Source organism: Chamaea fasciata, unplaced genomic scaffold (assembly GCF_029207755.1).
Source record: "Chamaea fasciata isolate MVZ Bird 193981 ecotype frontalis unplaced genomic scaffold, bChaFas1.0.hap1 SCAF_1, whole genome shotgun sequence".
NCBI lineage: Eukaryota > Metazoa > Chordata > Aves > Passeriformes > Sylviidae > Chamaea > Chamaea fasciata.
The window spans coordinates 47,472,049-47,484,805 of record NW_027094086.1 but is presented as its reverse complement, the minus strand read 5'-3'; the positions used below and the strand labels follow the sequence as shown (position 1 = coordinate 47,484,805).

The following is a 12,757-nucleotide window of genomic DNA, read 5'->3' as shown; positions in this document are numbered from 1 at the left end:
GAAACTTGATCAACTTAGGTTAAGAGACTACACTTTACATCTCAAATATCATGTGAGACGAGTCCCTCTCCTCACTGAAGCTTTGTAATCAAGTTCCTTTTACCATGTAGACCTTTCCCACAATATAAACCCATTGTTTAATATTACTTTCACATAGATTGCAGGCTCTAATATATCAAGACTAATTTCTAACAGTCATTAAGCAACCAGAAGTGAAAATATTTTAAGAACTCCTGAGATTAATTTCCTTACACTCTTTATGACATTCATTCAAGGTTCATGTTCTTTGTTTCCTCTTGGAATAATTTAAGAGACAAACCACTGCTGGGAACAGTACGTGTCCCTCCACCCCCTCCAGCTGACAAAAATTGGCAGAGTTCAAGAGAAATCTCAGCTAATGGGAGAGAAAAAAAATCACAAAGAGCAATCACTACAGATATTGAGATTTATTGCTGATTTTCCCTTTCCGCAAAGCTTTAAAACTGCCACAGTTCCAGAAGGGGATTATCTCCACAAGCCCCTTGGCCTCAGTCCCTGTGCCAGTTCAGACAACATGATGACTAGAGACCTGTGTGTGGCAGCTTGCTGTTTACAGAACAGTTGGAGGCAAAATCCATCCTTCCAGATCTTGAATTTATGGCAGGATCTGGGCTCTGACATTGTTTGGTATGACCTGCTGTCTGCTTCAAACAAAAAAAAACCCACCAGGGGCATCCTGTGGGGAATGCTGCTTTTCCTGAGTTTAGTTCCCTGTGCAAGAAGCTGCTACTGAGTGGTGCTCACACAGAGCCATCAGCATGAGACAGTGCAGTTTTTCCTTTTTCCTTTACCACGTCAATCTGATATAGTTTGTCTTGTGCTTTGAGGCAAAGGCTCCTTACCATCTTTGCCAACTATGCTGCTCCCTTACCAGCACTATTAATAGCATAGTTTCTTTTCCTAATTAAAAAAAACAATAGATCCCTTTCCTCACATTGAGTTGCACTTCTTCATTCCTGCTGCCACTTTTTTTCCTGATAGTGTCTCTAGGCTGCAAGTCAGCACTTTTCCAGCTGGTGAGATCTGGTTCCTCTTTATGTGCCTGTCCTTTCAGTGTAAACAAGCAATGCTTCTCCAACTCCACCGATCACAAGGCTGTAAACAAAGTATATCACAAATTTAGCATCACGCAAGTCCTTCTACTTGATACAAAAAGGCATTATTTTATCTAAACACATTCCAACCTAGAGACAGTAACCCAGGTGATTTTTTCATTTGTCTTGCTAAGAAAATGCTGAAACCCAAAATATCTTATTTAAATTATCTCATCAGAAAAGACCTTTCCTGTGTTTTAGGGCTGGTGGTGTTCAGGGAAAATGCACAGACAGGAATCTAAATGGAGAAGGTTGCCCCTAGTTACAAGAATAGCTGCACACCCTTACACTAGCAAGAACAGGAAAGGAAGGCAAGAGAGTTTGAACCTTATTAGCCTAATGATTCCCTCCTGCAATTCCTGTTTGTGTTCTGTCCTGAAAACTTGCCACTAGACAACATCAGGAGGAGATGTAAAGCCTAGGTTTTGTGGACAAGGTGAAACCTGGGAAAACCTTTTTGCACGGGGGGGATCCCATTGGCACAGTGAGGCCAGTAGAAATTCCTGTGTTTGCCTCTCTTGGTGAGGAGAAAGGAGCTGCCCCAGTCAAAAAGGCACATGGGCCCAAGCACTTCTATCCTGTGCTGCTCACAGCACAGCTGTGGCACTAAGGCTGTTCCCCAACAGTCAGCCTAGGAGCAGGGCTCCAAGTCAGGATGAATGGTTTTACAGAAACCTTCGCTGAAACATGCTATCAACCCACTCAGTGCATGCAATAGTTAATAATCCCCAAGCCTCCTCTGTTATCTCTCACAGCTGACAGCAATATGGTAAGATGCCCACTCTTCTCCCCTTTTATAACAGTGCAAAGCTAAGTGTACTGACCTTTCATCTTAGCCCCATGGCTTAATTAGCTTATGAAACAGAAAAGCTCCTTACTGAACTTTATAAACAAAACAAACTTCTGTTAAGTTTATTTCTAGGAGTACTCTTTTTTTTTTTCCCCTTGGAAAAAAAAGCATGCAAAGCTGAAGGCTCTTTGGTCTAAGAGCATTACATTCACTTAAATCTTAGCTTTGGTGAGCTGTTTTAAAAACCACATAATTGCCCTTGTTCCTGAGAGGAAAAAAATATTGTATAACAACAGCACAACATCCTACAATTACACAGTAAACAGCCCTGGAAAATAGGTGCTACAGACAGTCTGTGACAGTCCATGGAATAGCTTTGGTGTGGAATTACCAACAAGGAGCACAAGGCTGCAAGGGCTGCAAGCTTTTCAAAAAGGGTCTAAAATACTGAGTCTAGTCACCTGCAATTGGTAACAACTTCTGAGTGCTTTTTTCCTGGAGAGGGTTAAACCTCATGTCTTATTTCAGCTCCAGTTATAAACACACCCTATGAATTAACTCCTTTGAAAGCTAAAGTTAGATAATATATTTTTTACCCTAAAGGAAGAAAAATCCCAAAATACTATATACAGAAGACCTAAAATCAACAGAGCCTTAGATTTTTTTTTCTTGTTTTTATAGATGTGTTGTTTTCTAAATTTTTAACTTGGAGACTTTCAAAAATAAACCTGTCTCTGACACACCGTTCTAAAAATCAGACTGGCAGTTACGTACAAAAGACAGTAAACTGCCCAGCCTTGTTCTGTTAAAAGATGCCTGCATCTGAACTGTTCTTTAATATCATATATCTTACATCAGAGAAGAAGAATCCCTTTCTGAATGATTTGAAATCTTGGGCATCCACCTGCCCATGCAGTCCAAATTACTAGGCAAATGGATACCATTGTTATATCTTCAAGACGAAGCAGAGCAAAAACCATGGCTAAATGCCAACCCTTGCTTTTACCTTCAATTTACCATCTGGCAAATCCTCCAGCTTCTGCTTGTAGTGAGGTGACAGCTAACTGCATTTGCCCATTGTTCAAAAATTAACATATGATATTGTCCATGACTACACTGGAGCAACACTAAAATCCTCAGTGATAAATGTTCTCATGAATGCTTTGCAGCTGTTATCATCCAACAAACTATTTCCAGAGCTTTGCTGATAAGCCAAGGCACTGCCAATGCACAAGCACTAACAGAATTAAAATTTAAAAAATAAATTAAATAAATCATTTTGGTTTTGAATTATGACATTCAAAGTGTAACAGTGGCTCAAGGGCTGAAGCAAATTACCTTTTAAACATACAGATGTGCTCTTCATGAATAGAAGTTTCAGTCCATATAGGGCAGGTGGCATGTGTGCAACTATATGGGTCCGTGTGCTCACATTAAAAGAGGCACACATTAATAAAGGTACACATTAATTTTTAGTGCACGTCAGTGAATACAGATGTATAATCAAATAATCTAGCACACACATGACAGACCTGCACAAACACATGTAAAACATGGTGAAGAGCAGCAAATTAATGGCCTAGACTAGGAGTGTTTTTGGTGCATCGATACCAGTTAAGTCTCTGATGCACAGGCTGCATGTGTTTTCTAGACCTAAAAAAAATTAACAACTTGCTTTAGCATTTGAGATTACACGTGCCTAAAATACAGATAGGAATGCATATTCACTTATAAGTAAATGGGGCCAGTCTGAACTGGAGATTCTCATTTCTCTAAGGCTCTTATCACACCTGAAGAAAGGATATGTTAATTCCATTCAGTGCAGGGCTGAATCTTTAGGATGGCAATCAAACTGAATGAATCATGAATCATGTGGATAAAAGGAAGCTTAAAGCTTTTCAAAAGTAAGTAGATTTTTATTTCCATTAACAAATCTGTCCTCAGAGACACATGGCTAACCCCACATTGAGATGTTATTCCTTAATGCAGAAGCATTTAGGAGCATCAGCTATGCTCTGTGATTCCCTTTCACTGTGTGCCATACAAACGTAGATCAAAAACACTGCCTTTGACCAAAGGAGTTTGCACCCCAATCCTTTATATTGCAACCTAAAAAATTCAGGTTAGTTGATTTGTACTGTGTGGCCACATATTACAAAATCCAGATACAGCTTTGGAAAAAGTTTATTACCATTATTTTTCTCTGGTTTAATTTTATGCATTCACAGTGCAGAGTGTGTTAGGGAAACTTGAATGCACCATCTTAGTTAAAAATACGCTCTCAGCAAACCTAGACTCCTGTGTTATACTCCAGTTCTGCCACTAAATTGCAGCATGACTTTGAATGGGTCATTTATTTGCCTATTGGATCCATTTGCCTCACTGTAAAACGTGCTGAGTGAATTGTGGTGAGGCTTAATGTCCAAACATCCAATGTTCTCCCACAGAGGCAGAAGAAACACTCTTCTATTAGCGTACTGCGTCCATCACTGCACACCTGGTTCTCCTTACATGCAAAATTATACTGACAGCAATAGAACTTGACATTTAAAAATATTTCCACATGAACCGCCCTGTGAAAATTCATCTTTACTGTTAAGCAAAAAGCTCATGTAGGCACTTACCAAGAAATTGTTTGTACATTGGCAGTCATGACAAAGAAGAACGGTGATAAGCTAGCAGTGATAACCTGTTAAATTGAAAAGAAGAAAAATCACTTTGTGAACTTTTGATATCACAAATGAAAACTAAAATACTTAGGCTGAAATTTAATTTCCATGTGTGCAGCCATTTCTTCTTCTTCTTTTAGTTGGAGAAGATAGCATGATAGTCACACATCACAATTTGATTTTGACTCTGACAGAACCCAGGACACAGCAGAAGCAGGGCAGGAAACCAGAGCAGGGGATCCCTTGTCACATATCCTAGCTGGCTTGGCCTAGAAGCCTCCTGGCTTTTACTTGTTGACAGCAGACTGGGGAGAGCAGTCAGACCCCAGGTTTGCAAAGCCTCATATTTCTGAGGAGGATGAGAGCTTGAAATATGTTTATAGGCGTATAAAAACCAAACAAAAATTAACCGGGTATAGGGTTAAAAAGAAACAATACAACTTCAGTAGGTTTATGTTACAAATGTCTCATTACCCCCAGGTGTCCTGGGCAGAGCAACTAGAGACAAATGACTATATTTTCTGAGTACTGATCCCAGAAACAGCTAAATCCTGACATACAATGGTTTGTAACAGATCCCTGCCTCAGCAGCTATGGAGCTACCACATCTGCAGCCTGCGTGCAGTTTTGGATGTTTTGCTGCCAGATGGATAATGTAAAATGGAAAGAGTTCAAAGAACAGTGACAGAGTCATTAGATGGGGGGATTGATTTTCAGTCAACAGTTAGGATAAGCAATGCCTGTGGGAAAGGAAGACTTCGTAGTGGTTTACAAAAACTTGGGAAACACAAGCGCTGAGGAATGAAAGGAACTATTTAGGTTAATACAAAATTGCCCAAGGAAAAAGATGAAATTAAGAAACAAAACATTTAAACAATTATCAGCTAAGATTTCCTAATCATTGTTTGCCTAGCTGACTCCCAGGGGAGACAGCAGAAACTTCATTATGTAATCTATTACTTGTTAAAGCATTACTACACGTGCAGTAGGGAAGCAAATGTCATTTCAGAGTAGATTCTGTGCACCAGAGCTTAGACTTAAGAGTGTGTTAGTCAATACCTGCTACATGGGTTATGGACATATTTTAAAAGGCAGGCTCTGAATCTGCCTGTAGTGTAATCAGTGCAGGATCACATGCAGGAGTGGCAAGGTGAAGAGAAGGTTGTGTGTCTTCTCTCCAGTCCCACTCTGTGAGTTAAGGTGGAGAGGGGACAGCAACCTAAATGCAGCAGTGAGACCATGCAATGGCACAGAAGTAAAGGTGTTCAGTGGGGACTACACAAAGAGTACCTCCTCTGGCCTCTTTGGGGATGTTTCCTACTGTAGGGAGATTCAGGCTTGCAGGTGGCTTTTTTCTTCCTAGACATTACTATAATTCACACCATGACTGCTCTCCATGTGCCTATAGCCCAGGCCCCTGTCAGAGGAAATGAGACAGGAGATAGACTTGATCCAGGCAGGACAACACATGACTGCAGACCCACTCCATCCCTGCTCAGCAACCAAATTGCTGGTACCAGTACAACCACAGACACACATCCTGATACAAACTTCATCTTACTTCAGTGTTTTCACACTGCCAGCCACAGCAGTGTACAACACAGGCAATGCTGTACAGTTCTAAGCCAATAGAAAAAGTGAGCTCCTGCTCCTGGGGAAAATCAAAGTTACGTACCTGCTCCTATAGCCTTGTAAGCTATACATGTAAGCAAACATACAACTTATCATATATACCCAAAAGATACTGACAGAGGACAAGGACAAGTCACAAACAGAGAGTTATGCTTCAAAACTCCAGATCATATTGCAACTGTGCACATTCAGTGGCCTGTCTCATAGTTATTTGCAGCCAGAGAGATCTGACACCTACTCCAAACAGTGGAAGTTAACTAATCAGGTGTTGAATCTTTCATGCATTTTACCTAAAACCAGCTGTGAGGCTGAATATCCATTAGTTCAAAAACACTTCTCTAAAGTACATTTGCATCTTGTTCTAGTGGGCTGGGTTCTCCCCTTACAAACAGTGCAGCAGCTGCACTGACCTACAAGGAACCATTTCTCATTTACTCTGGTGTGAATGCTTGTGGAATTAACTGTTCTGAGCTTATTTTAGGTTAATGCTAAGTTATTACATAAAAATATACAATACCAATTACCAACCATGTAAACAGAAACTAACGAAGGATGGCAGCTGTGGTATGTACAGAGAGTTCTTTCCCCTAAGCTCATCTCCTCAAAGAAACTGAAGTGCTGTATTTGAGAAGTGGCACAAGTTAAAGTTGTGTCACCCACTTCCTTGTTGAGTCCTGTTTATTAGAAACTTGAGAAGAGGCCAAGAGGAGAGAAACAGGCATTCAAAAAACCTCCAAAAACAGGCCCTATCAGAAACAATACACCATTCTACTGTGATCATCCCAAACCTCTGCAAAAATGCAGACTGTAGCCCTTTGGACTATTATAGCTGAACACTGTTGTATTTTTGAGAAATTATGTAAGAGTTTCTCACTGCCAAAGACAAACAAAATGTGGGTTGGAAGAGCGCATGAAGTAAGTGTGCGTAAGGAAAGAAAAAACAAATCACAAACAAACCAAAAGGAAAACACGTTGCTAAAATGTCTACCTTTGATGGTTTATCTAAAAGAAGAATCTGTTTAAAAATGAAAAACAAGTTTTCAGAGAAGCTAACAGTGTAATTTGTTCCAGGGGAAGAATCTAAATCCTAGGGACACAGTAGAGTAGGTAATTTTCCTGTAAGTACATTTCAGTATTATCTGAAGTGTTTTAAGTGCACATTTAGTTTGAAAAAAAACCCACCTACACTGATGTTCTGAATGGCTTTAAAAAAACCCCCAAAAACAACAAAATAAATTCACAACGAGCTAAATGCAGTAATCTCTCTTTCTTCACATTAAAGGTCACAGTTGCCCTCCTAGGCATTCAGATGCTTTAGTAAAAGGAATGAGCTTTCAAGACAAAAGAAAGCAAGTTAAAGGGCAAACTAAAGTTAATGATTTCCAAATATATTTTGATGCTAAATCTTTAAGAGGTGGAAAGGAAAAATTTAACTACCTATAATATGCCTATTTTGAACAAAATTCCCCAAGATTTCGAGATACAGTCACTAATTCTATCAAATTATACAGGCTGGATGGTTGAGCACCAACTATTTTGGAAACAGGAATAGCTCCATGGACTCTGCCTACTTTTAAAGGAACTGTGAGAAGTCAGTATTACAAAAGCTACTTAAAAACATTCATACCCTGAAATTTTCTTTAAAAATTCTGACACAGCTTTCCATGATTAGGAAAAAGATTCAAGCGTAGCATAACTTAACAAAACATTTCCATGTGAGCTGAAATTTTTCCTGAGAAATTATTTCCAACCCTTCCTTGCATGAAAAATCAAATCAAAAAAAACAAACCCAAAACAGCCTCCCCTCAGGATTTTTACTTAAAATAAATCAGTCTAAGTTTATTGTGTCATTCAATTGTACTGTAAAAACAAGACCCATTTTAAAGGAACAATTTATTAACACCTATTTGCCTTGATTCCAGCTGTTTCTGTAGTCCCAATCACTGAGTTATTCAGAAGTCATTTTAAAAATTATCAGAAATCTTGGCATTTCAAATTGTGCTTCCTACTTCAACCCAAACCAGTTCTAGCTCTTTACAATGTGTATCAGCATTGCAGGAAATAAGTGTATCCTTGTAATGAATACTTATCTGGGATAAGGTCTGAGGAGAGTGGGCTGATCTCCTCCACGCAAGAGATTGGGCCTGAATAGTCAGGTAACAAAACACATAAATACTCTGGTATTCTTCACATAAACACTCTAGTGCAAGGGCTGAACAGGAACCAGGAGGAAAAACAGAGAGCAACTCATCCAGCAAGAGGTTTCAAACTTACTGGTTACAGGAGATTCCCAAATTCAGGCCCCACATAAAAGATGAAAACTTCAGGTGTCCCCATTATTCTGGGAAGCAGAGACAGGCTAAGGTGCCACAAAACATTCCACACACTGCTTACGTGGCCATTTACATTTAACAAGCTCCTATCAAGGACAACACAGCACTCAGCTTCAGGATTCAAAGAGATTCATTCAATTCCAGAGCTCCAGAGTTTGCGCCTTACCAGGCTGAATTATTGGCAGCTAGAAAAACAATGGAATCGTTGAAATGCTGGGTAACAGACTAAGATCCATGAAGCAGAGATATCCCAATGCGTAGGAGAACTTGTTGCACAGTAGGGACAAATCCAGCACATAAAATCACCTTTTCACAGGAAAAAAAATAGGCATAGGAAAAACTGTGCTCCGATACGTCCACCTTTTCCAAATCTGCTTTAGTGATTCCCAAGTGGAGGGAGGCACAGTTACCACCAGCTTTAAAGAGTTCCCAAGGAACTTTGATAGACGGACCACTGCACAACTCGTGACATGAGTGCTTTCCTCCTTTCTCCCTATCACTTTATGGTCAGATAAGAAAAAATTTCCAAAGAAAGAGTAAAATTTGTCTCATCAATGTTGTTTTAAGTAGGGGGGAAATTTAATTTATTTTCAGAATAAGAGATTAATTTAGTTTACAGATAACAAAATAAAAAGTAAAGACTGGAGAATTTATTGCTGTAGACCTTAAGAACAGGCTAGATAACTATTGAGACAGCTTCCTTGATAGATGTTTTTCTTTAACATATAACATCAGAAAACTCTGATAAGTGTGGTGTGTGGCTTGAAGACAGGAGATGGCATCCTAAGGGTTCTTGGTCCTTGGCAATGCACAAATTTGTATCCAGGAGATAGAGGAATGTGGAACTCTGCATCCTATGCTGCCTTGCCTTCTCCACTGACCAGCTGTGGTTATACCACAGCCTATGGAGTGTCCAATCTCGACTGGTTCAAACCAGACATCATTGGCCAGATGAAAGTGTCATTCTTGATCAAGCTATCATGGATCTCTTTCATCCCTGACTTTACTTCAGAGAAAGATTTCAGGCTGCAGAAGCTGGATGTACTGTAGATCTTGAATATCTAGCATTTCTGAGTTGTTCAGGAACATGTTGTTTATATAGCCAAGAACACAGATGAGAACATTTTCAAAATTTAGATTCTGATTTAATCTTTCTATCTGGAATGGAAAGATATGGTGGGGATTTAGTTCTGACATGACAATAATTTGTTAATATTACAACTCTACTTGTCCATTCCATATAAAACTATGTTTTCTCTGAAACTTTTAAACTGCTAAGAAGTTAAATGTCATAGTTCTCACTGTGAAGTGAACACAGAATACTTTACAAAAGTTTTCTTTAGTTTGTGTACACAGAGCCAATCCTTGTAACTTCACTTCCCCAAACTGCCAAAACCTCTGTCCTTACAAAAAACATATTTTTTCCAAAGAGACTGTTTTGAAACAGCTCATCAAGTTCACTCACTGTTCAAAATAAATAATTCTATTTACCATTGGGTCATCTTCTCAAAATATCAGGAAAAAGATTCTGATGTAGGTAACCTTTGTTTTCATTCTACTGTCAGAGTTAATATGAAGCTTTTTATAGACATAATATTTGTTTTGTCCCTCTTCTGCGTGGTTTAACCAGCTGCTAAGATAATCATCAAAAATCACCAGGGAAATGGATCATTGTTAATGCCACTGAAAACAGCTACACCAAGATAATCCAGTTCTACCAAAAAGATAAAAATTACAGTAGGCAAACATCAATAACAGCACATACTTCTTTTCTTGAGGGAGAGCCACTGAAATAATTTCCCAGATTTCAGAGCTACATCTCTTTTGTACATATGTTTACTTCAGAGTAAGCATATGTAACATGTGCACACAAAATATTATGCCAGGAAAGCAAATATGTCAAAAAACCCCTGAAGTCTTCCGAATAGAAAAAAGAGGAACTAATATTTTAATGCCATCCTCTGTATTCATTAATTCACATTCATTTTCTAAGCTTTTAATACCATTTCTCTTTGTTTACATACATTTTCCACCTCAGACGGTCTACAAACCACTTCCATCTAGGTCTTCTCTGCTTTTCTTCATCCAAATTTAAGACGACACTGCCAGATGGGTAAATTCTCTACACCTCAGCAAGAATACTTTCATTCACAGACATCCAGCAGCTACAGAACAAGATGAACAGATGAAGGCATTGACTGAGACAGCCAAATGCATGGAAGAACACTGAGGGACTGGGCTCTCCACTATCCAAACCTTGACTGAACTGGTCCAGCATGTACTGACAAGTCTTTTCCAAATAACCCAGACCTGAGAGATTTTTATAGAGCAGGTGCTGACTGTGAGGTTTTAAACTGCAGAAAGTCAGCAGTGATCAAGGAGAGGCACCAATGACCACCTGTAAGCTCACTGATTGTGCAAGGCTGGTACTGTCACTGGAAATCTGCCATTAGTTGGCAGCAAAAATCCCTGGTAAAGATGACAAACATGGTACATATCTCCCTCACAAGAAAGACAGGATGAGACTAGAACTAATGTCAAGTCTGACTGGATTGCTGGCAATTAGGGCAGGGAAAAAAACAAATACAAACAAAGTGTGTAGAAAATAACCCCTATTTTGTCCTATAGTCATCAAACAGAATAAAGCACCATTAAGAGCTGCAGATACTGTGCACAGAAGCTGTTCTCCATTGTGAGCAGAATTAAGCAACTGAATGAATCCTGCATGCAGAAACAGACCAAAATCCAAGTAGCATTCGCTACTTAATTTTAGTTCAGCGTTGGGGATGATCTACCACAGAAATAAAAACTTCCCTGGAAGCTTTCAATTATATTGCCTATTGCAATGACAAAACTTTCAGTGAAATCATTAGAAGCTCAAAGGCTCTTCACAAACTGTTTTTACAATACCAAGTCGATCTCTGGTTTAAAAAGATACAGCAAATTCAGGCAAAATTCCTCTGACCAACTCTTCTTTAAAGCCTCCTCTCCCTAGATGTTCATTTAGTTGTATTAATCAATACAATGAAACAAAGTCCGAGACTTTTCAACTTTGTTCTGAGGGTCTGTTGTTACCAATCAAAAAGCAAGACAAAATTTGCTGCTTAATATAAGGGCTTCAGGTGATAATGCAGCCTCTGAAGGAGCACTACTAATAAATCCACTGACAAGGAAGAGTTTCAATCAGCCACACAACTTTTTCCCAGGAAAGGTAACGAAGCTTTAACCTTGAACCTCTGAAATAATGGCTCTTCCCAAAAGAAACAGCAACACCATGATCCTGCCTGAAAAGCTGAGGAGCCCAAACAAGGGAAAGAAAACATTCAAAGTGAAATAGATTAGAGGAAAGGGGAAAGCAAAACAGGCTTCACTCTCAATTCTGCCCGCTAGTTTAACGCAAACTCAAGCACGTCTGCAGGGTTACCCTCAGCCTGACTGAAGTGCAGATACGTGATGAAGGATTTCATCCCCTGAGAGACTTAACTGGAGACTGTCAGTCTATGAAATCAGCAGACAACGCAAGCAGTTTGTGCCTTACAGCACACTTAGGTGCACATTGCTCATAGGAGGGACTCTGCTCTGCTCTTCTGAAGGAAGAAAACCCTTTAACCCTTCTGAAATACAAGCTGTTCCTTAGAGGACAAGCCAGTGATGCTGGCACCATGACAACAGTGGCACCATGGCAACAGTGACAGTCAGTAACTTCATGATCCACACAGCTTTGATCCAGCCACACAGAAGTTTTTTCAGCTGCTGTAAATTTCTTTGAGAACGTTTGTTTCATATTTGCCTAAATGCCTGCACTCATCTCCATCTTCTCTAAAGCACCTTTTTTCTCAAAGGAGGTTTTGGTGACTCTCTTCTGCCTTTTCTTTATATTTTATCTTCCTTCTTATTATGTGTTTTTTAGCATTATAAAAGCAATGATAGTAAATTCTAGGGCTTAAGAACACAATTAAGTCCATGTATTGTGACTCAAAAGCAGCCAGAGTTTCAACATGCCTTAGAAGTCAAATGTCTAACAATGATAAAACTTAGTTCTAGTGTAAAGGAGTCTATTTGTTTTTCATAGCAACAGATTCTTACAAAGTTTAAATCACCTACATGTTATGTTTAAGATATAGAACATACTAAAAACAGAGGCAGAGGGTAGATCAAATGACACACAATCAGCAACTTGCCTTAAAAAATATTTTCACA

At 39.2% G+C, this 12,757-nt stretch overlaps 1 protein-coding gene across 4 annotated transcripts in view; it reads right to left on the bottom strand.

Moving 5' to 3' along the window:
* Positions 1 to 431: 431 nt before the first annotated feature.
* Positions 432 to 12,757, bottom strand: part of TMEM241 (transmembrane protein 241) — a 55,662-nt gene continuing 43,336 nt past the window's right edge. For 3 of the 4 annotated variants that reach the window (XM_066182487.1, XM_066182498.1, XM_066182493.1), the window contains 2 exons: positions 4,548 to 4,612; positions 432 to 1,134 (listed from right to left, as the gene is read on the bottom strand). In XM_066182487.1, coding sequence (XP_066038584.1) covers positions 1,074 to 1,134; positions 4,548 to 4,612 — 126 coding nt within the window. In that variant the 3' untranslated portion in view covers positions 432 to 1,073. Of the gene's footprint in view, positions 1,135 to 4,547; positions 4,613 to 5,882; positions 6,010 to 12,757 lie in introns of all 4 variants that reach the window. The other variant, XR_010720701.1, reaches the window with a different exon arrangement.